This window comes from Meles meles, chromosome 15 (assembly GCF_922984935.1).
Source record: "Meles meles chromosome 15, mMelMel3.1 paternal haplotype, whole genome shotgun sequence".
In the NCBI taxonomy this organism is placed as follows: Eukaryota; Metazoa; Chordata; class Mammalia; order Carnivora; family Mustelidae; genus Meles; species Meles meles.
The window spans coordinates 61,628,232-61,653,180 of record NC_060080.1 but is presented as its reverse complement, the minus strand read 5'-3'; the positions used below and the strand labels follow the sequence as shown (position 1 = coordinate 61,653,180).

The 24,949-nt window shown below is 34.8% G+C and overlaps 1 protein-coding gene across 5 annotated transcripts in view; it reads right to left on the bottom strand.

The window, feature by feature from the left end:
* The window catches only part of USP34 (ubiquitin specific peptidase 34), a 233,901-nt gene that overhangs the window by 33,564 nt on the left and 175,388 nt on the right, over positions 1-24,949 (bottom strand). For all 5 annotated transcript variants that reach the window (XR_006815060.1, XM_045979050.1, XM_045979054.1 and 2 more), the window contains 18 exons: positions 23,383-23,529; positions 23,244-23,300; positions 23,072-23,149; positions 22,586-22,680; positions 19,313-19,485; positions 16,160-16,313; positions 15,008-15,086; positions 13,183-13,236; positions 12,973-13,068; positions 8,644-8,708; positions 8,473-8,548; positions 8,341-8,388; positions 8,168-8,233; positions 5,676-5,756; positions 3,901-3,986; positions 3,146-3,314; positions 2,967-3,041; positions 1,470-1,621 (listed from right to left, as the gene is read on the bottom strand). Coding sequence is in view for 4 of the 5 variants with exons in the window: in XM_045979050.1 (XP_045835006.1) it covers positions 1,470-1,621; positions 2,967-3,041; positions 3,146-3,314; positions 3,901-3,986; positions 5,676-5,756; positions 8,168-8,233; positions 8,341-8,388; positions 8,473-8,548; positions 8,644-8,708; positions 12,973-13,068; positions 13,183-13,236; positions 15,008-15,086; positions 16,160-16,313; positions 19,313-19,485; positions 22,586-22,680; positions 23,072-23,149; positions 23,244-23,300; positions 23,383-23,529 (1,751 nt within the window). In the remaining variant the exon portion in view is untranslated. The remainder of the gene's footprint in view (positions 1-1,469; positions 1,622-2,966; positions 3,042-3,145; positions 3,315-3,900; positions 3,987-5,675; positions 5,757-8,167; positions 8,234-8,340; positions 8,389-8,472; positions 8,549-8,643; positions 8,709-12,972; positions 13,069-13,182; positions 13,237-15,007; positions 15,087-16,159; positions 16,314-19,312; positions 19,486-22,585; positions 22,681-23,071; positions 23,150-23,243; positions 23,301-23,382; positions 23,530-24,949) is intronic.

Genomic DNA, 24,949 nt, shown 5'->3' with positions numbered 1-24,949 from the left:
ACCAGGTCAATATATAATTCATTTATTTCAGTCTGCTTTTGATTTTTAGGGATTGCATTTTATTAATTTACTTATCATTATAAAACATTTACATGATTACAAGTTAAATCTAAAAAACAAAAACAATATATACTCAAAGTCAAACTTTCATTCTTGTCTTTTCCAGCAGTTTGTTTCCCCCACCCCCAACCACAGGAAAACTTTTTTAAAGTTTTGATTTAGTCTTCAATTTAAAAAAAATACAGTCAATTCTTGCTATTTGTAGTACTTATGTTCTATAAAATGCTGCAAACACCGAATTAGTGATTAATGAATCATTGCTCATAAGAGAAATACAGGGTTAGGTTCTTGTGAGCCTCTGGTCAACATTTTCTTCAACCGATCAAGAGGTTACCTTGTTTTGTGTGTGTTTCTGTTTAAAGATGCCTTATTTCATATGTGTATTGTTCATTCATTAGCACTGAAGTCACAGCAAATACTACTATTAACTCATACCTGAATGAAGCCTATCTAACGTGCATTTTCTTGTTAAGGCACATTATGGCCTTCTTGAGCTTTGGAACACTACATAGCACTTAGCACACTATATTGGGGGGCAATTTTAAACACTAAGTCACCAACAAAAAGCACAAATGTGAAAAACATGGCAACAACCATGAAAAGGAGACTTGTTTACAATATGAGAAGTGAAACAAGAAGTCACAGTCACCCTGTTTGACCTTGGCTTAGAAGGAAGGTATGTGTCAGGTAACTCATTTTTTTGCCACTCTGCACATGGACATCTGCAGTCCACAAATGACTGCAAAAGAGCCATGAGTACTGATTTTGGGACTGTAATAAATCCCAGCAAGTAAGCAAATTTGGAAACAGAAGATCCACAATGAGGAATACTGAAAACTGAGTTTACATGCTTTCAATCTCTGCACCCCTCCCCTGCCCCAAACAGCCTCCTCTTCCTCAAAAGGTACCATACTATACATACTTTTCTCCACTTGCTTTTTTTACTTGGTAATATTTATCCTAAAGATCTCTTCATGGTAGTACATATACATTCCATACTTCTTTTTTTCAGTAATAGCATATTCTATTGAGTGGATGCCTGCTTTTTTCAACTAATCCCCTCTTTTTAAATATTTCCAGTCTTTTAGTATTTTAAACTAAATGCTTCAATAAATACCCTTGCATATACATCTTTCTGTATTTAGGGACAGGCTTCTAGAAGTAGCGTTGCCAGGTTAAAGGATGAATGCACATATAATTTTGCTAAATATTTTACTGTATATTTCTTCAACGTATATTTCTAACATGACTCAGAGTTACAAAGTCATCTGATACAAAGGACTGAAATACTTATGCCACAAGAGTTCATAAATTGTGGTATTATTTAAAAGGAATTATATAACAAAAGTTAGTGGTAAAACAATTTGGTAAAACATGCTTTAACCATTTTGAATGTTGAAACATTTCACCTTTCTGAGCGAGACTGTTCAACCAACAGAGCAACTAAAGCTATCATTTTTTCCAGGGCAGCCGGCCTGTATTTTTCTTCTGCCAGAGAAAGAATATCTTCTTCCTCCTCCTCTTCTTCCCCCTCTTCCTCTGACAACACTTCAACTTGGGGCTAGAATAAAATGTTGAAACTAATACATTAAAACTGAATTGTCTTGAGAGAAAATAATTTGACTATTTTACAGAAATACTCAGGGTAGATGGTAGCAGGAGCATGTATCATAAAGAACCACTCAAAGGCCTAACCCTGACTTTTAATAGTTAAAAAATATTCAGGATTATTTTAGACATAGTAAGCAGAACTATAAAGAACAATGATTCTCAATACTGTAACTATTTATACCTCACTTACAGGGATATATCTTTTAATAATTGTTTTTCTTATAGGCAAGCCCCTTGGAAGATAAATCAGGATCAAATTTTATATGCGTACGATAAAGCAGTATTTCTTATTAAATAAAAATGTCAGTTACACAAATTAAAGAATCCTTATCTGCAGTGTTCAGATAATACAAATAGCAAGTCTTCCAAAGACTTCCATTTCTTTGAAATTCAAGAGACTGAAATGATTTTATGATTTAACAAAGCAAAAGAAGAGCAGTCTAAACAAGTAGCCATATAGGCAGGAATTAGACAGTAAAAGTCCATATTCTGAGAAGCATTACAGAGTAACAGTTAACAGTATAGCTCAGGAATCTGACCAAAGATCAAAGCCCAACTCACTGTGATCTAAAACAAGTTAACTCCTTTATGCCTCAAGTTCCTGATCTGTAAAATGGAGGTAACAACAGTACTTACATCTTAGGGTTGCAATAGGGTTAAATAAGATAGTATAAATAGACCATAAGCCAATGTGGTCATTAAAAAGTCAACTTAAGTTCATGTCATTTTTTTTTTTAAAGATTTTATTTATTTATTTGACAGACAGAGATTACAAGTAGGCACAGAGGCAGGCAGAGAGAGAGGGGAAGCAGGCTTCCTGCTGAGCAGAGAGACTGATGCGGGGCTTGATCCCAGGAACCTGAGATCATGACCTGAGCCGAAGGCAGAGGCCCTAGCCCACTGAGCCACCAGGCGCCCCCATGTCATGCTTTAATACTATGAATAGACCAAGCTACTTAAATTTTTGGAACACTCTGACAAACTCATCAGCAAGGGTTTAAAAATATGACCAACAGAAATGTTCACTGAAACAACATGCTACTGATATGACCCCAAAGTAGGTGGTGGCCTAAATTTGTTTGCTTTGTTCCAGGGCCTTGCCAATGAAATTTATCATTTGATTATTTCTTCTCTCACTGTATCATTAAAAATACCAACCAAATTCAGACACTTAAAATTATCTAATATCAGGCTAGAAGGGACTTTAAAGCATTCTAATATCTAATGAGCTTCCATGATATAAACTTGAAAACATGGCCCCCTAAATCCCCAATATGAGAGAGAACTATACTTACATTTTCAGGCCCTTTGGTTCCCATGTAAAAATGAACCATGGTAGATATGGCTTGCAGTGAAAGCAAAAACTGGCTCTAAAAATAAAAACAATGATTTAAAAATATAAAATAAAAACAACTGAGTTTTAAATACTGAAAATAGGTACATAATCCCAGAAATAAACAAGATACAGCCTTACCTCTTCTTCACCCATTTTGGCAAATTCATAAAGGAAGGCAAAATACTCTGTAAGATGTTTACTGTGAGGTTTTACACCATGTTCCATAATTAATAACAGAGTTCTCACAAATCGAGTGACACATGAACGTCCACCAATATCTTCTACTGAGGCATCCATATCATCCGACCTGAAGATACAATTTAATATATCTTAGAGACGGTATGAAGTCTGGAGACAGATATTCTGGGAGAAGAAATATTTTTAAAAACCTAAATTTATCTCTCTCATCTTTGTAATAGTGAATACCAATTGCAATAATGTAAGTAGATACATTCAAATTACGGTGTCTGGCTAAATCAATCCAAACAAAAAGACTAAGTCATTAAGTTATTTGTAGACGATTTTGAAGATGCACTTAATTAAAAATAAAAAGTATTATGTTCTCTTCTTGATTGTATTATCACAGATTTTTAAATAAAAGAACCTAAGTATTTCTTTTCTTTTTTTTTTAAGATTTTATTTATTTATTTGAGAGAGAGAGCATGAACATGGCAGGAGGGGCAGAGGGAGAGGGAGAAGTAGACTCCCCACTGAGTAGGGAACCTGACACAGGGCTCAATCCCAGGACCATGGGATCATGACCTGAGCCGAAGGCAGCTGCTTAACCAACTAAGCCACCTACATGCCCTGAACCTAAATATTTCAATGTGGGTATTTAAAATACTCTAGGAAGCTCATTAAAAAGCTTAAAATGCTAAAAAGTTATTTCTTACCCATCTTCCATTCCTGGCTGTAGATAAAGATGAGCATGCACAGGTCTGAGTCTCTGAATCACATGGATACACAAACGCTGAAACATCTGTAAATGAAAAGTTATAACAACTTAAGAGCCTGAACAAAGGTAGCAAAGTTACTGAAAAATTAACAGGTTTCAAAATTCTCTGCACCCATTTCTGTTTTCCCCACAGATTATCTTTTGCCAGAAGTCAATGATTAGGAGAAGGAAATAGGATTTAAGTTTATCCAAAAGAAACATGGGTTAAAAAGGGTTGAGGATTCTCTAAATAAGATATACAAATGGCCAGTAAGCAAATGAAAAGATGTTCACCATCACTAATTATTAGGGAAATGGAGACCAAAACCACAATGACATACTACTTCACATTCATTAGGATAGTTAAAATCAAAAAGAAAGTAAGAAATGGTAAAGAAGATGTAGTGAAAATAGAAACCCTCATAGACTGCTGCTGGTGGGGATGTAAACTAATGGAGATGCCATGAAAAAGTTTGTTGTTCCTAGAATGACTCAGGACTTCTCCTCTCATGTAAAATAATTAAAAGAACTAAAAATATATGACCACATAAGTATTTGTGCACAAATGTTCAGAGCAGCGTTATTCAAAACAGCCAAAAAGTGAAAATATCCCAAATGTTCACTGACTACTAAATGGATAAACAATATTTGCTATATCCATTCAGTGGAATTTAAATTAGCAATAAAAAGAAAGGAAGAACAGAAGAAACACACGACAACATGGATAAACCATGAAAATATTGCTCAAATAAGCTGATCACAAAAGATCACAGAGTGTGTGACTCCATTTATCTTTTAATAAAGATTTAAATTTTTTTATAGGTTTTTTTTTGTTTTTTTTAGGATTTAAATTTTTTGAGGGAGCGAGTAAGAGAGCCCAAGCTGGAGGATAAGGCAGAGGGAGAGGGACAAGCAGACTTCCCGATGAGCAGGGAGTTTGATTCCAGGACCCTGGGATCCTGGGGTGCTTAGCATCCCTGAGATGCTTAACTGACTGAGCCTTTCAGGCACCCCTCCATTTATCATTAAATAGACAAATCCATAGAGACAAAAAGTAGATTAGCGGGTGCCATTAGTGGCTGGAAAGAAGGGACAGGATAAAATTGGGAGTGACTATTAATAGGTATGGAATTTCTCTTAGCAGTGTTACAAAATTAGATGATGGTTGCACAGTTTGGGGATATACGAAAAACCACTAAATTTTATATTCTGTATGGTTTTGATGAATTATATGGTGTAAGGGTCATATCTCAGTAATAAGTGAAAAGTGGCCTTTTCATATTAAATTTTTAGTTCTGTGTCATAAGTGAATATAAAGTAATATTTACATTTTTGTCTAATTTTTCCAAAGATTTAAGGAAAACAAATTGATTCATGTGACAGTTCAGATCTTTCACAGAAATGTTACATACTGTTCATTTAATTTTCAAGGCCACTACAGTACCCTACCATGGTTAGACTATCTAAAATTCCAAAAAAAGAATTAGTACAACTCATAAAGCAGTGATAACAGGATCTGAGAGAATAAACACTTATACTTATCCTCCTATAACTAGGAAATGTTAACAATTTTAATCACTTGGTTGGAAAGATAGTTGATTTGCTAAAAGAAGCTGATGAAATGGTAGCAAAACGATTCTTATGGTAAGAGGTCGATCTTTAAAATATACTCATGGGTAAATTTAGGATTATTAACTTGAAAGCCACTACTTTTTCAAACAAATTTTTTCTTACCTGTCTCACAATCTGATTAGGGCACTTAATTAGTATCTGCATTGGCCACCAGTCATCATCAGCCATACGGTCCAAAAACCACTGTAAAAAAAATAGTGTGATATTAAGCTTCAACCAATACTTGTTGAATTAAATAAGAAAAAGTCACACAAGGATTTTACCTGTAGTCTATGTTTCGATTACTTTAAATTCTTACTGAAACGGATTCTTCCATTGTTTTAAAGTCTAAAACTCTAGGAATGCATGGGTTCAGTTGGTTAGGCATCCAACTCCTGCTTTCAGTTTAGGTCATGATCTGAGGGTCATGTGATAGAGCCCTGAGTTGGGCTCCATGCTCAGTGGGGAGTCTACTTGATTTTCTCTCTCTCCCTCTGTCCCTCCCCCACTGCTCAGGGCATGTTCTCTCTAAAGTAAATAAATAAATCTTTTAAAAAAAATTTTTTTAAAGCCTGAAATTGTGAAATGCCTCAAGTCATAAGCAGGGTCACCTGATTACAGAATTCCATGAATGCCATTTACAACACAGTGTAAACCTGCATGATGGCAACCTGCACTGCTTAACGTTATAAAATGGAATACTATTTTCCCCTTAGTCCTCCCAGATACTACACTGCAGAACCTTTTGTTCCTATTAATATATGATCTGAGTATTATTTATTTTCTGTTTAAAAAGAATTATGCTCTCTTGATAACAAAAAACACTCCTCCCCCTATTTTTCTGAGAGCGAGAGAACAGTGGGGGAGAAGCAAGAGGAAAAGAGAGAATATTATGCAGGCTTTGTGTCCAGTGCAGAGTTAACACAGGGCTCTATCTCACAATTCTGACATCATGACCTGAGCTAAAATCAAGACTCAGATGCTTAATTCACTGAGCCACCCAGTGTAAAATAAAGGGTATGTCTTTATGTTTTAGCATAAAGGGTACTCAAAAGTACCCTTTGTGCTAAAACAATTTCCTACTGATTTCAAGATAGGTTTTAATCACATATTTAATGCCTATATTGAATTTTACTGTCGGTGTGCATATACACAATTACTGACAACTGCAGAGAATTTTAACTTCTTGAGAGAGTTCTGGAGGCCAATACTTAGTTAAAAAAAAAAAACAAAAAACAAACCAAACCAAACAAAAAAAACCCCCCTGAAGTAGCTATAAACAAAAACGAACAGAAAACAAAACAAATGATGACCTAATCAATATTCTGGATCTATTGAACCACTTTAAAAAAAATCACGAAGGGGGAGAATAGAGGAACTTGTTAACATCAGGAGATATAATCAGTCAAAGCAAGCATGTGGAGAATTATGCAGATCAAATGACAAAGTAGTAAAGACAGGAAAAAAAGTAACTGTTACAGACGATAGCTGATTTATAAGACAAAAGCAAAATGTAGTCCTTGTTTGAATACAATTCAAAGAAGCCAATTGAAAAAAACATTTTTTAGGCAGTTAGTGAAAAATAAACACAAAATGAATACTGGATGATGTTAAGGAACCACTTCTAATTTTACAAGGAGTAAATTAAAGTCATGCAGATATATATATATAGATAGAGAGAGAGAGATCTGTATTTTTTTTAAGTTCTCATTTATTAAAGATACATACTCAGTATTTATGGGTGTATGATATTCTATGTGGGTTTGCTGATAACAGGCATGGGGGATAGCAACAGATTAAAGGAAAACAATGTTACTGTTTGTTGAAATTAGGTTACAGGTACCTAGGAGTACCTTATCTTCCTACTTTAGTGCTTGTTTTGAAATATTTATTACAAAGTTTAAAAACAATTATAGCCATCTGTTTAAAGTCTACAATAATCAGATCCTCTAATTCCATTGTTTCATGGCATAATCAGATAACCTTCTATATAAGAAAAAGATCTTCAATTAATTTCATCTATTGCACATTATGTTGTAATCTCCCACCTCTAGAAATTTTTAAGACTTGCATTCTTCGAAAGGCTTATACCACATTTGGAAGCTAATCAAAAAATGATAAAATGATATAAAGCAATAGGGTTAAGTGATCATTACATGTGAGCAGACTATCCATAGGGATGTATTATTATAGGGATGTATTAGAACATAAATGGAAGATAAAACTGGACATAAACTGATATACTGGGATATATGCATTTTTACCTTGGAGGAAGAAGGAAGATATCCATTTTCAAGTATTTTCTGATAATATTCAAAATTAATTAAGAAATATCCGATCCAGTCTTTTGAACTTTCTGTATTTTTCTAACAGACTGGGGGGAGGGGAGGAACCAGGATTTTTAAGTAACTTAAAAATCAATTATTTCATCAGCATAATGGCTAGGACATAAATTATAACCTTCTCAGTTGTTAAGTAATTTGGGGAACAACTTAAACTGGGATCCTATGATTTATAACACAATACTTTTGCTATAGCATCTTATGAATAAAAGAAAACAAAACAAAAAAGTGCATCTAAAGCTATACATTATTTGTTGAATTATTTCACCTCACCTCACAAGCTGCTTGACTATTATTAAATTGTTTGGTCAACAGTTCAATCCACTGAAGCATTGTGGGCTAAAAAAAAGAAAGAAGTCATTTAAGGCATGGACTTCGAGCTAAATAAAGATAAAGAAAACCAAAAGCTATCTGCTAAATGATACAAAATTTTACAAAACACATACCTTTTCTTTTGAATGTATAAACGTCTCTAGGACAAAGGAGGTGCTTAGCTGTAAGAAAACATTAAGCAAAAAATTTTTAATTACTTTAAAGTAGTCAATTTTGAAAAAAACTAACTATGGCTTATATATTACCTTTGCTGTCATTAGGGACACAGCTTTAGGATCTGGTAATGTACTGGGAATACAACTACATAACTGCCACATAAACCTAGAATTTAAAAATAGTAAGTTACATATCTTTACAGAATAAGATTTGCTTTAAATGTGTAAGAAAAAATCTATTACTAAGTTTACCAAACTTACCCAAAATATGTATGTTCAAAAATGTTTTTGTCTTGAAGGAACTGCATGTTATCATGCCAAATCCACTGAAGAAAAAGAAAATGGTAACATTAGATATCAGAAAGCATTTGCTTCATTACATTTTACCAGTATTTTTTAAGACAAAAAAGATTTGCTCTAAAAGAAACAAAAAAAACCCCAAAAATACAAGCACTTAAAATTCATGTTAATTTTCTTTCCAGGTATGTGGAATACGAAAAGAGTTATTAAGCCTGCTCCAATTTATCATTATGTATCTGGCTACCTCAAACAATCACAGTTCTTTAAAAATACAATTATAAAGATTTTAAAAGAACTCTGAAATCCCATCTAAAGAATGAATACATAATTTGATAAAAACAGGTTATGAGCAAGGTTTATGTTCAAAAACTGGCAAAATGAAAACAATTCAGATTGACAGACCCAAGTCAGGTGATTTCCTTGTTTATTCTTTTAAGATTGAGAGAGAAAGCATGAGAGGTGGTAGGGTCAGAGCGAGAAGCAGACTCCCCCACCGATGAGTGGGGAGCCTGATGCAGGGCTTGATCCTGGGACTCCAGAATCATGACCTGAGCTGAAGGCAGACACCTAAACAACTGGGCCACCCAGGAACCCCTCCTTGTATATTCTGTAACAATTATGAACAAATATTATTTTTTAAAAGATTTTATTTATTTGACAGACAGAGATCACAGGTAGGCAGAGAGGCAGGGAAGCAGGCTCCCTGCTGAGCAGAGAGCCCAAAGCAGGGTTTCATCCCAGGACCCTGGAATCATGACCTGAGCCGAAGGCAGAGGCTTTAACCCACTGAGCCACCCAGGCGCCCCACAAAGATTATTTCTAACATGAGTCTTACATAAGTGCTCTGCTGATTTTAGTTTTGTGTTTAGCTCCCTGTACCCTAAACATGCTCTAAGTTAGTGTTCGTTCCATAAAATTATTTTTATCTGGAACAAATTTGTGTTCTGATTACTGTTATGACTGCCTGTGTTTATCTCCTAAAGATTTTCAACTACCTCTTCTTGCCTCCCAACCCACTAGCCCATCCAGCACCAGGTCTTGAATTCATATTGCTCCACATTGGTACAGACCTAGTCAATGAACAGACTGCTTTAGAGTTCTTGGTCCTCTAGCATTTCTATGCACACTGCCTTCTAGAAAGCTGTAGTCTAAACAAGAGTTTGAGAGCCTTCACCCCATCAGTGCTTTTTCATAGCAATGAAGCTCCATTCCAAGGTTCTTACTCCTAGCCATGAGCTCAGCTCGAGATCCTGTGTCATAATTTTTATCCCCTTTACGTCTCAAGAACTCTCCACCACCATTATCTGATTTGGGCCTAAAGCCTGGTAGTCCTGTGGTTTCCACCAGACCCACTGCTTTCATTTCTGTTCTACGGAATTATTCATCTTGTTTTTTGACGATCCTTTTTATGTTTTATCAATAAAACACATGTGGAGCCATGTGGGTGTGTCTAAGTATGAAATTATTGTACTATAGATATTTTCTATATACCTCTTCAACTTCATCTTGGACATTTCCTTGCACTTACTAATCATCACAGCCCCAGAGGTCACTGTTCAGCTTCTAAAATATGCCAATACCCTATATCTTTACTAAAGGAATTTGTCATAATAATCTCTTTGCCTGTAATATTCTTCACATGATTAGTCTTCGGTACCTTTCAAGTCTCAGTTTAAGCTTAATCTGAATTATTTCCTAATCACTTTCCCTAGAAATTCCAATCAACTACCCTTTCCGAGCATTTTGTTTTATCCACAACAGTCATTACAATTTATAATGTTTGTTTACTTACTAAATTTTATGGTTCTGGGACGCATGGGTGGTTCAGCTGGTAAGCGTCCAACTCTTGATTTCAGCTTAGGTCATAATCTTGGGGTCAGAAGATCAAGCCCTGAGTAGGGCCCCACACTCAGTGGGTAGTCTATGTGCAATTCTCTCTCCCTCTCCATCTACCCCCACCTCTCTAAAATCAATCAATAAATAAACTCTTTAAAAATAATCTTATGGTTTTAAATTTCCTATTTACTCTTTGGGAGGTCTGCTACTAGCTATATTTCAACAAATCTAAAGGACCAGATTCTAGTTTATACCTAAAATCTGTGTTAATATTAAATAACAGTATTATCACACTTTAATATTTTATTAAAATGTATATTCAGGCAAATTCATTCTTCAATTAATAAGCTAAAACAATTATAGGGAAAAAAACAGGTGGCTTAGATCTGCAATCAAGAATATTCTAGGAATGCTTGGGTGGCTCAGTTGTTTAAGCATCTGCCTTGAGCTCATGATCATGAGGTCATGATCCCAGGACCCTGGGATTGAGGCTCACATCTGGCTCCTTGCTCAGCCGGGAGCCTGCTTCTCCCTCTGCGTACTCCTCCTGCTTGTGTGCTCGCTCTCTGACAAATAAGTAAATAAAAATCTTAAAAGAAGAAGAAGAAGAAAAAGAAGAAGAAGAAGGAGCACCTGGGTGGCCCAATTGTTAGGCGTCTGCCTTCAACTCTGGTCATGATCCCAGGGTCCTGAGATCAAGCCCCAAATTGGGCTCCGTGCTCAGCAGGAAGCCTGCTTCTCCCCCTCCCACTCCCTTTCTTGTGTTCCCTCTCTATCAAATAAATAAATAAAATATTTTTAAAAATTCTAATGTGGCTCAATTTGTTTTTCTTGCTGTAGTAGGGCAAATGTCTGAGATTCCCTTTTGTCACAATATAAATCAGTGGTTCTCAAAGAACAGTTCAGAGACCTGTGGGGGTGGGTACCTACAACCGTTTTAGGGTATATATAAGATCAAAACCATCTCCTTAGTAATATGATGAGGCTATTTGCCCTGTTTTACTCTCATTCTTTCCTGAGCATACAATGGAGTTTTCCAGAGGCTAAATGATGAATGAAATCACAACAGAGCAAATGCAAAAAGCTATTGAGACTCTAGTTGTCATCTATTAAATCAGATATTAAAAAGATCTGCAAAGGGGTGCCTGGGTGGCTCAGTGGGTTAGGGCTCTGTCTTCCGCTCAGGTCATGATCCCGGGGTCCTGGGATCGAGCCCCGCATCAGGCTCTCTACTTGGCAGGGAGCCTGCTTCCCCCCTCCCTCTCTCCCTGCCTCTCTGCCTACTTGTGATCTCTGTCAAATAAATAGATAAAATCTTTAAAAAAAAATCTGCAAACATCTTAAAAAGATTTTGTAAACAGGGCCACTTTTCTCACTGAATGGTTTTGTTCTGAAAAATTTTTCTTCATAAAATATTTATATTATCATGTCATGGGCTTAATTTTGTTCTTTAAATAAATATAAATTTTAAAAATTTATTTTAAATCCTAATATGGCAAATACTAATAGATAGTGAAACTAATATATTAAAAACTAATGTTCTCATTATTTTTTAAGAACATAAAAGAATACTGTGAATAGGGGTTTCAGAACCATTAATGTAAAGAATATACATCATTAAAGTTTTACTTAAAGTTTCATTTTACTTCACAAGTGGGCTGGATTGTCATTAAACACTGTTGTGTCCTTATCTAGAGTAAGAAATCTAGTGAACACTTAATTTTGTCGGTAAATCCAATTCAAGGGTTTAAAAGATGATCATATTCTTGGGTTTTTTGTAACTAACATTCCGGGAGGTCAAGATACTGGTTAAGAGTACTTGTTTGGAGACCAAAATCCACTCAGTTTTAAGACTAAACCACATCAGTGCAAATATTAATCAATCAATTAGACAGTAAAAGCTGAACTGTCTAGATGGAAGAGTGTATTTTTATCATCAAGATTTATACATTTTGGCTGAGTTTATAACACTGATACAACACAGAGTTGTGAATACATTTTATAGTTCTTAAGACATTCAAGTAACATCACAGTTATTACATCATGAAACAAAGAAAGCCTAATTACTATAAACAAGACATATTTAATACATATTTTAAATGCATTTCAAATACATGGTACATTTCTATGTAATGTGAAGCAAAGAAGAACAGCCATCATCCAATCCAAGAACATTACCATACATACAAGTTACTTAATGAGCTTGCTCCAATTCCATCAACCATGTTACTAATAATTATTTCCTGGTCACTTTACCTGTACCTGTCCTATGACAGTATTACCAAGACTATTTACAAATAGTGTTAAGGTCTACCCGGGATTATAAATCCTAACATTGTCATAGCCTGGTCCAGTAGTCCTGTAATCGCATTAATACTTAACATGCTTTTAAATTGCATAAGTTAAATTAACTTATGTTAATTAGTGTTAATTATGTTAACTTATGTTAGTTACCTCTAGTAACTCTGATGATACATCAAATTTGAATTCTTTGCCATTTTCTTCCTCTGGTTCCATGCGTTTGTAGAACAGCATATATGCACTGTGTGTCTTTAAGAGGCAAAGAAAAAAAAGGTATATTTTCATTTTGACAAAGTATAACTATAAAATTAGGTGACATGGAAGAAAGAAAACAATGTAAATTATATGTAAAAAAATGATTACCTTTTCAAAGGAGAAATCCATAAATTTATCTGTAACAGAATCATAGGTCTTGGTCTGTTTAAAAAAATGAAAGTTTTCATTCTTTAAAAAATATACTTATATTTATCTCAGTTGTATTTATATATAAAATAGTTCATAAACAGCTAGTTTATTCTTTATAAAAAATCACTGACAGAAGTTCTTGGCTAAGAGTATAGTTAACCCTTGAATAACACAGGTGTGAACTACACAGGTCCACTTACAGGCAGATTTTTTTCCCCCAATAATACAACAGTGTACTGAAAATGTATTTTCCTTATGATTTTAAAAGATTTATTTATTTACTTTAAAGAGAGAAAGAGTGAGTGGGGAGGAGAGGCAGGAGAGGGAGAGAATCTTAGACAGACTTCCCTATGAGCACAGACCCCAACGACATGGGGCATGATCTCACAACCCTGAGATCATTGTCTGAGCCAAAATAAAGAGTCAGATTCCCAACTGACTGTCATCCAGGTGCCTCTCCTTATGATTTTTAATAACATTTTCTTTTCTCTAGTTTATTTTAAGAATATAGTATGTAATAAGTGTTACACACACAATACATATTGAGTGTTCATGTTATCAATAAGGCTTCTGATTAACAGACAAAAGTTATACTTGGATTTTTGACTGTGTGGGGGCCTGGCATATATAACTCCCACATAGTTCAAGGGTCAACTGTAACTAAAAACAAAGATTCAAAGTACTTTCAAAGATACTTTACCATAAGATATATAAAGGATATAATAAAACATACTTGCAATTTAGTAACTACCTTTTAAGAGAAGAGCTTTGCAAAGTTTACTTTACTTTTTTTTTTTTTTGAGGAAATATCCCAGAAATAACATCGAGAGATGAAACAGGTTTAATTATGGCATCAGTAATATATTACTTCCTTTATCTACCCATTTCTGAAGTGTTAGCAATTTCCTTACTTTTCCTTTTCTATTCAAAGTAGTACATGAGAGCACCAAAGAGCAATAAGGAAGTCCTACATTAAAATCCACAATGTGATCTGTGATTTCACAACAGACATGGCTATTAAAGTGAAAAATAACTTCATTTGGACTTATCTGTGAAATGGAAATGACTATTTAATGCTTGACTTATGAAAATCAAAACAGTATTTTAAAACTGTTTTCAGAATACTGGGTATTTGGATAAAATGCCTATGAAGTACAATTATTATAATTACATTATAATAATACTAGTGCAGTGCTCGCTTCGGCAGCACATATACTATAATAATAATACTAGTGCAAACTAACTGTCTTTTCATGTCTTGGGGCTAATTTCATAACAGGTAAGATTTTCTTTGCCTATCCTGTCAATAGTAATGACCAGGTTGTTGCTATTATTTAAAAAAAAAAAAAAAAAAAAAAAAAAAAAAGCACTGAAAGAATAATTAACTGAAGTGTACCTCAAGCTCATTTCCCTGACAAAGATTTTTCATATGAAGTCCTTTTTAAAGAGAAATTTCTTTTCCCTCAAATCTCAAAGCATTCAGGTGGACAACTTCTTCCACCATGTTTCATGGCAATGCAATTCAATTCCTACTCTATTTAATTTTTCAATTTTAAGTCTTAACCTCCTTTATCAGTTGAAGGCAGAAATTATAGTTTAAAAAGTATTTCCCAGTCTAGTATACATGCCCAACAGACTAGACTTCTAATACATAACTACTGAATAAACTTTAGATTTAATCATAGCAATTAAAGAAAGTTAAGTGGTTTTGCTACTGGATTTTATGATATTGAATAGCATCTGGAAAGTCATGAACCATTTATAACTTCTGAATAAAACTTACTGTCATCTCTCCACCAAAACATTCAGAGGCCAGCTGAGCAGAATCAAAAGGTTTTACCTCAGCATCATTAAAAAGATACCTAAAACAGAGCATATACTGTTTGATCAAGTATATACATACTGAGTATTACACCTATTATAAAAATACATACTGAAAAAATTCTAAAACTTAAACTATTTTTAATATGAGGTAAATAAATTCTAAGTTCTTATTTGTTAACACTAACCTATTAGAAACTGGGAATATAATTTTACAAACTGTAACCGCCCTAAAAATCTGATAAATCCATTTATAAACGAGGAGTAACAGAAGAATTCATAAAAACAAAAAGTTTGCATACCTGTGTAGCTATTGGACAGAAAGGATTAAGAGATGGAAGAACTTCCAAAGATAAAGATGCCATTTCAAAACTTATGATCAAAAAAGGATTCAAAATATATTTATGGAATTATATTCATATGGACAAAGTAAGATACCACTGACATGTTGGCTTAAAGAATTCAACAAAACTATTCTGCTAACTGCAGATCAATTTACCCATGTACATTTCATTCAAAGCAATATCCCTAACACTTAGAACTATGCCTACCATAAATTCATAGCCTCTGTACACGAGACTCTACCTAACAACATCTGAAGACCAAAAAACAGCTATTTAGCACTGATTAAATGACTTCCATCCATTACCTTGATAAAAGATGATAAAAAAAGAATGTGTGGGCTGGAAGGGGAAAAGTAAGGTGGAGAGACTGGAGCATGTAGGTAACCTCAAATCACTTTATATAAGGACCTCGTAACCATTCTATATGAGACACTCAGTATACAGCTCTTGAATTAGTGAATGAAGATAGAAAAGATTTGGAAGGTGCGATATGGTCTATGAATCTAAAGTGTGCAAAACCTTGTGCGTTCATTTTTCTTAGGAGAACATTCATCAAATTCTCAAAATAAAGTTAAGAACAATCAATTCCTACTGTCTTATGAAAGTTGTTTTCATTTAAAAATTGTCTGCCCCCTTTCCTAATTTTATAGAAAGTTTTTAGTAAAATAAAATCAGAAAACATATCTGAAGCAAAAACAATCATAAGTTTATACACTACAAACAGAAAAAAAAATTCTTTAAATCCCAAGAATAAAATACTTAAAACTCACCATTTGTTGTTTTTATAAGCATGTGGATTGACTATATCTCTGATGAAGCTATAATAGTGCCCACCATCTGCTGTTCCTGTGTGAACAGTCACTCCTATTAAGTCATACTCATAGCTTTCTGTGTCTTTTGAATGATCACTGACTTCCTTAAAACCTGAAATGATTTACATAAAATTATGGTAATAATGTTGAAAGCTGCATAGTAACGTCTTTGAATCACTCTACCTCACTTTACCTAATGTATTTTATATACCGAAACAGACACAGGTACATTATATAATACATACAAAACAACTCCATTTCCTAGTCATTTCCCATCCATAGTCTACAATTTTAAGGAACATTTAAACAAATCATTTGGAAAAACAACTAAGTATGGACAACATCAGTATAATATATAAATATAAAATATGCTCTTTTTGTTTAATCTTATTCCTTTTGGAATAGATAGTACAATATTTATCATTTAAGTTTATCTTATTAGGAGCGGCAAACACAAGATCTGGAAAGGCATTAAATACTCATGCCCTTTAATCTCAGGTAAAGAAAAAGGAGCACTATACTGGTAGCATGCTTGCAATTGTTTATTAATTAACAGAAAACATTCTGTAGTAGGAGACAGAAACAAAATAAGTAAGAGACAACCTTCCTGTCCCCAAAGATTTAAATTTGAAAGGTATAGAAGATACTAAGGTAAAAATTAAAGAAATATCTAGAAAGTTTGAGGATTTATGACTTCTGATATGTATACCCAGCATCATATACAAAGGAAAAAGTATAATCACAGAAACAAGTGAAAGCAGATTACGTTAACTTGGGCGCACAGTCTAAATTGGAAAGTGACAACTAAGGAGAGAAAGAAATGGCTGGCAGTGTTTTAATAGTGACTGAGAAGTTTGGATGTGCTAAGATCCAACTCTGAATGCATCAGTTATGGCCTAAAAAAATCCTTCATCTTGGCACAAATTTTTGCTACTTCTACACAAGGAAGCATCATGAAAAATACCAGAAAGCACAATTCCTGGGCAGTCTTGCTCTAATTTTATAAATGGTTTGGAAAGAGTTCTAAAAAGTAAAGTTTATATATACATTGCCTACTTCTTAACTTTGCCTTTATTTTCAAAGTTATCATCTTCTACTGGATCCTCTGCTACAACCTCTAAACATACTCAAATTCTAATGATAGAGATGTCCGGTGGCTCAGTGAGTTAAGCAGCTGCCTTTGGCTCAGGTCTGCTATTGAGCCCCTTATGGGGCTCCTTGCTTGACAGGGACCTTCTTCTCCCTCTGCCTGCTCTTCATGCCCCTCTACATGCTTGCAATCTCTGACAAATAAATAAAATCTTAAAAAAAAAAAAAAAATTCTAAGGGTAGGGGCACCTGGGTGGCTTGGTCATTTAAGCATTGGCCTTCCACTCAAGTCATGATTTCCAGGGTCTTGAGATCAAGCCTGTGTCAGGCTCCCTCTACTGCTCCCCTGGTTGTGCTCTCACTTTGTCAAATAAATAAATAAAATCTTTCTTAAAAAATTGTAAGGGTAAAAATACCCCCCTTAACTCAATTCCTCTATAACAATAGTCACCATCTTCTCTCCTCTTTTCAAAGAAAGAGTATGTTCTTCTCTTAAAAGAATAGCTAGCCCATGCTCACCGTTTACACTTCTCATGTCCCATTTAGTGAAACATTTACTGGCTCATTACGTGCCAGGCAATGGAGTATAAAGATTAAAATGCAGTTCTTTCCCAAATCTTAAAATACAGTGCCTTACTCAAACCTTAAAAATTTTAATCAAGAGAACTTACATAAAAAAACACTGTCAGAACCCTATTATATAAACCAGAACTTTTCCAACCAAAGAATGGAAAGGCAAGAGCTAGACCTGTTCTGCGTTTTTTGCTCACCTGCTTCCATTCCTCACCTCTGTGGTCTTTGGGGCACATATAGGTAAAGTGTGAAAAGCACTGGTCTTATGGAAAGAGTAAGAATCTGGAGGTAACTGGATATGAACCAAGTATCATCTTTAACTCACTGCAATCTGCCTTTCTACTGCAATACCCAAATGAAACTGCTCTGATAAAGATAACCAAAGACATTCTACATGCTGTTTTCAGCCATGTTGTTTCTGAAACAATTCCTTTTCTTTAGCATTTAATACTTCTGACCAAATTCCCTTTTTCTTGAGACCTTTTTTTTTTTTGAGATCTTCTTGAAATACTGACCTACTATTCATCTATGATCAAGCCACAAACCTGAGTTATTCTTGACTTTTCTTCCTACCTCTAGTAGTGGACTAAAAAACTCAACTTCAGAGGGACAAAGACCTTGTTCTTTGTTGCCATTCTATTCCCACTACTGTGAGAATAGCAAATTAGAGATATTCAATAAACTTTGTTGATTTATTTATACATATAATCATCAAATCCTATTAACTGTCCACACACTGCTCTCAAATACACTGGTATGCTTGCTCATTAAGCTACCATCTTCTCTGGAGTTTATCAAAATGGCCTCCCCATATCCCTTTTATCACCCACCAATCCATTTCTATTGCTGTAGTCAGAATAACCTTTTCCAGATCCCACCTGGTTATCTCAGTTCCCTGCTTAAAATGATCCAAAGGTTTCACATCAAAAAAAGATTATAATTATTAAGATGGCCTAAAAACAAAATGATGTGGCCATTGCCTTTTGCCCATCTCATCAACTCCACCCCCACCTCCTACCCACCTAAAGACAATAGCCATTCTTCTCAATCTATTCCTTACTCAAGCTCTGCTTCGATGTTATCTCCATGAAGGCCCTCCCTAATACCCCTAGATTTGAGATATATCCACCATCCTATCTGACGATACATCTTATTTCTTGCTCGGTAAGACTTGCCTACTAGACTTAAATTCTGAGTTAAGGAACCGAGTGTATCTTGTTCACACCCATGTCACTAATGCCTAGAAGAGTGCCTAGAATATAACTCTAATAAATGCCAAATATCTATTGATGAATTGACTGAATGTGCCATACTGTACTTAAATACAATCCCCTTTTTAAAATTCAATTTCATTTTATTAAATGTGTAGTTGGTTACAACTTTATAGTTAAGACTGTCTTGTTATGGAGACTTACAATAAACATAGGCAAGAGAAAGAGATAAAATTACCTTCTTTCCTATCACTCTTTCCCATTAGAAAATCTTCTGTATAGGGCGTCATATCCAAACGTAATGGGAAGGAAAAGTGTGTGTTCACTTTCTCTTTCATCATTGTTACCATATTAAATGTATACCTCATAGTATTAAAACTCAGAATGCGAGGCAATTTCTTAAAACATGCCCTGAAAGACAGAAAAAAAGGGGAAAAAAGTAGAAAGAAAACTTAACAATCTCTTCCAAAATTACTTTAGCTGGCAACACATTTACACTACATGTATTTCAGTATTCAACTCAGTAAATAACAGTACTTTAAATCATGTTCTTATTAAATATATCTATACCTATATTCCCCTTTTACATGCCTTTTTCCATTCTAAAAGTGTTTTCCTGCGTCTAAGTAAGAAAAATAAAAAATTAAGCACACTATGGTAAATTCCATGAAGAGGATACGTAAAAGTGCTATGGAAACATAAAAAGGCATCACACCAAATTTCAAAGGTGTTATGTCTTTCGGTTCAGAATTTTCTTTCCCATCTTAAAGAATAGGAATTAAACTATTTGTTTTTATAAGAATTGCAAAGTTTGGCTGTTATTTACTAGATGTATGACCCTCAACAAGTTACTTAACCTCTCTGAACTTAACTCTGAATTTGGAAATTTCTAAAATGAGATTAAAGTGCCTACTCCTTCCTATTTTTAGAATGCTGCCTGGCAAATAGCATTCAATAAATGTTGCGTGATATTACAATAGCAGCAGCAGCAGCAAGTTACCTAAGTCTTATGGTTTAATAAATATTGCCAGTTTAAATTAAAACAAGCCAAAATTTCAGTTTAAACAAAAAAATATACAAAAGCTTGGATTCATGAAAAAATATGCATTTTGGGGAACAATTCTTCATTGAATTTAAGATTCTAAAGAGAATCTGTTTAAATCAAGAGCTTAGTTTAAGAAAAAATTAGGAATTCAGGGAGATAAGGAAGGTAGGGGAAGGATTTCATCAATAGGAAATAAGTCTAAAATCCATCATTACTGTTTATTTGGGAGACTGACAAAAGATGAGGTTATAGAAATATAAGGAGTCAAATGAAGGGGTTTCTGGGCAATGTCAGAGTATGAACTGCTTCTTGAGAACTAAGAGTTACTAAAGGACCTGTGGTGGACCGTGGAACCATGCAAGATTCAGAGGATAAATGACATAATGGAACTAAAGAGGTAAGAGTTATGTTATAGACTATATAACATGTTATATACATGTTACTGAATCAATGAGACACATAAGTCACAGCTGGGAGAACACAGCACAACATTCTGAATTAGGTAAGATGAATTAAAAATCCTAAGCATGTCAAGAGAGACTCATGTTATGGTGGTAGACAAAATTATTCAGATAAGAATGAATAAACCAAGAAAAACTGAGGTTTGAAGATACAGCAAAAGATGATCCTTTGCCCATTTCTGTCAACCACTTACTATGTTATCACAGACATTCAAAAGTATGGCAAGAGTATAAAAGTACTGAGTGACAATTTGCCTTGAAGAGGAGACAGTATTTCAGAAAAACAGTAGAATCGTATTCGCCAAAAGAAGGGAATGTTTCAAGAAGTAGGAAGTTATCAAGAATGACAGACATTTTCAGTAAGCTTATTTATTCCAACTAAAAAGACATTCTCAAAAGAAAATGCTTCAGCCTATCAACTATCTTTTATTGATTCCTCATTATACCCCTCCATAGTAACAAACTTTTGACTAACTCCATTCTGTGTTAAGTCTTAACTGATACCCTAACCCAATTCTCATTGGATGGGCCTGTCTTCTCCCTGTAACTGCCTGCACAGCTTCTTATGTCTGCCTTACAACTTTTCTCTCTTGCAACCATCATGACCCTCTGGAGACTGAGAGAGTACCATTTCTATCAGTGCAGATTCCCTGGTAAAATCTCCTACTAAGCAATTTTAAGAGATGGCTTTTCATTCTCTGCCTTCCAACATGCTCAGATCTATCTAGAAAACTCGTGTTTGATCCCCAAGCCCTTTCCAGATTCCATTTTCCTTGTTTACTGCCAAACTTTAAAAATTAATTATCTATTCTTGATGCCATGTACCCTGACATCTCTGCTTCCATTGCTACAACCCAATAAAACATACCACTAAACTATCTTTCTACAAAACCCAATGCTTCTACTTAGCTGTAATTTCCCCCCTTCTTTTTTTATGGACTATGTCAACTGAATACCTTCTTTGGGAGATTCTCTTCCCCAGTTTCTAGATTACCATCCTATCATGATTTTCTTTCTTTCCTAGCTTCAATTCTGTCACTTTTTCCTCTGCACTTTTACGTTGGCTTAGGTCTAATAGTCATCCTTTACAATAGTTATGTTATGTTCTCTCTCAGACAGATGTTCAAATGGTGCCAACCAATTATGCAAATAATCTCAAAATCTAGAAGTTAATAATTTCATATCACTGAATACCAATCATATTTTCTATTACTGGTCAATGCAAATCCTCTACTTGAGGCAGACTAGCCTAATGCCAGGCTTCTTGCACATACAAGGTCCTTTCTATTTCTCTGCCTTTGTTCCTAATAACTGCAATTGATGCTCCCTCAATCCAATTTCTACTTATCATTCAATGTTCACTTGTAGAATTGAAACCTTTTTACCCAATTACCCTGTACTAAATGGGCCAACTTATGGTTGCTTCTTAAGAAAAACATCTCTCACTTCAGAGAATCAGAGATCTCTTCAGTTCATGAGGAGACTCTTTACCATGATTCACTGAGTATACAGCAAAGAGCCAACAGCAGACCTTGGTAAGTATTTAATTAAAAGGACACAAAAAATTTGTAAAAATATAAGGGTGCCTCAAAGTATAATAACTGAATGACTGAATATTCAATTGGATAACTGAATGAAAAGTTGCTATATAAGAATAAGCTTGATGGGCACTTGGGTGATTCAGTCAGTAAAGCATCTGACTCTTAATTTTGACTCAGGTCAGGATCTCATGGCTCTGGAATCAAGCCCCACGCATCAGGCCCTGTGCTCAGCGTGGAGCCTGCTTAAGATTCCCTCTCTCTCCCTCTGCCTCTGACCCTTCCCCTACTTGTACTCTCTCCCCCTCAAAATAAATAAAATCTTAAAAAAAAAAAAAAAAGTATAAACTCCAAGCAGCTGACATTACATAATTTTCATGAAAGTTTTACATGAATTTACCATTTAAAGTGTTTTCTTTCCATTTGATGATATCAAAATGATAAACATTACATTTCAAAAAGCATACCTTTTTTCAGCTCGTACTTTCTTCCCACAATGAGAACAAGTATACATGTTGTCACCTTCTAAAGTATCTTTAATAGTAACTTCATCAAGAGATTCCTGTATATTAAATCAGATTATAAAGTTCCATATTATTGTTTACAGTATGCAACATTACAAAAAGTAGTAATTATCATTTGGGCAGAATGCACAGAGGAAAACAAACTTTTTTATAAAAATAAAATCTAAATTTTAGCAAAAAATATTTTTTCCCTCAAATTGACAAGATGATCCATGAATCTTACTAATTTTTCAAAAGCAGAAGTATTTCAACTTTGGGGAAAAAAATCAGCTCTGTGGTCTATCTTTAATTCTTATTTGATTTGCACAGCAAGAAGGATATAAATAAAAACATGAAAGTTAATTTTCTATCAAGATGACAAATATAAACCTGCTGTATGATAGTAATTAAAAGCAGAAAAAGTCTAATGATATATAAAATATTACTCACATAAATGTTCTTCATATCAGCCACCTGGCACCTCACAGTATAAAACTCTTCAGCAGTCTGACTAACGTGTTCACAATCCTGGTCAATCCAAAGCCAAATGTAAGTAATTTATTTTAATAAGCTGAAACATTACATTAAGATTTCAAAAAAATAAACAGGTGCCAATACTTACCAAAGAGACAACATTGTTTGTAATTACACCTCCAAACAAACTTTTGACGGTATTTTTCTTTAAAAACAAACAAAAGTGAGTAATTAAAATTGGGACATCTGTACAGATTTCAAAAAAACATCAGCATTCTGGTACTAACCAGTTCTGGAGACATTTCTTCAATCTTAGTAATGAGATCAGTAAAAAATTCTGTCATATCTTTCTGCTCCCCAGTATTCAGAGGCTGCTTATCCATAGTGTACGTTTTACAAAATGGTCTAGGATTATATGCTTTGCATTCACTCTCCTGCAAAGGAAAAGGGGGCAGGGTAAATCATTAAACAATCAAATATATATCCTCAAAAAAGAACATTATCACAAGATTCTTGAAAACAGAACAGGGAGTATATCTACAACGGAACTGCTTTCTTCAATTTCATTGTTTTATTTTCAGTTTTTTTAAATTAAATTCAGTAATTAACATATAATGCACTATTTGTTTCAGGGGTACAGGTCTGTGATTCATCAGTCTTACATAATACTTAGTGCTCATTACAACACATACCCTTCCCCACTGACCATCACCCAGTTACCCCATCCTTCCTCCCCACTCCCTCCAGCAACCCTCAAATTTGTTTCCTATGATTAAGAGTCTGTTATGGTTTGTCTCCCTCTCTGCTTTTGTCTTGCTTCATTTTTTCCCTCTTCCCCTATGATCCTCTGCCTTGTTTCTTAAATTCCACATATTGGAGAGATCACATGATAATTCTCTTTCCCTGACTTATTCCGCTTAATTTAAAATAAATTAAATTTTCAATTTAATAGTCTTGGTGCCCTAAGATGCTGAAATTACTGTTATGAAATTTGTATTTTTTTAAAGTCTAATAATTTCTAGGAAGGAATGTGGGACTCAAAGGATGCAGATTTGTACTATGAAACAAAAAAGAAAAATTTTGCAGGCTACGTAAGTTTTACTGCAGACTGGACTTCAGCAGTCTTTGTTTTAAATTTTTTTATTTATTCATTTGAGAGAGAGAATGCACAAGCGAGAGCATGAACAGGCAGAGAGGATCAGAGGGAAAGGGTGAAGCAGACTCTCCACTGGCATTTGACCCCAGGAATCCAGGATCACGAACTGAGCTGAAAGCAGACGCTTAACTGACTGAGCCACCCAGGCATCCATGAACTTCAGTAGTTCTTTTTTTTAAGATTTTATTTGTTTATTTGACAGACAGAGATCACAAGTAGGCAGAGAGGCAGGCAGAGAGAGAGGAGGAAGCAGGGTCCCTGCTGAGCAGAGAGCCTGATGCGGGGCTCGATCCCAGGACCCTGGGACCATGACCTGAGTCCAAGGCAGAGGCTTAACCCACTGAGCCACCCAGGTGCCCCGAACTTCAGTAGTTCTTACAAGAGTAGTTTAAGGGCCCCTAAGTGGCTCAGTCTTTTGCTCAGGTCATGGTCCCAGAGTCCTGGGATCGAGTCCTGCATCAGGCTCCCTGCTCAGTGGGGAGTATGCTTCTCCCTCTGCCCATGCCTCCCCAGCAACAACTCGTGCTCTCGCACGCTCTCAAAAATAATATCTTTAAGAAAAAAAAGAGCAGTTTAAAACACTTCTGTTTTGTCAGTTGAGATGGCATGCTCCAACTGTTAAAGGAAGATTGAAAGTGGAATCAGGGTGCCTGGGTGGCTCAGTCAGTACAGCATGTGACTCTTGATCTCAGGGTTGT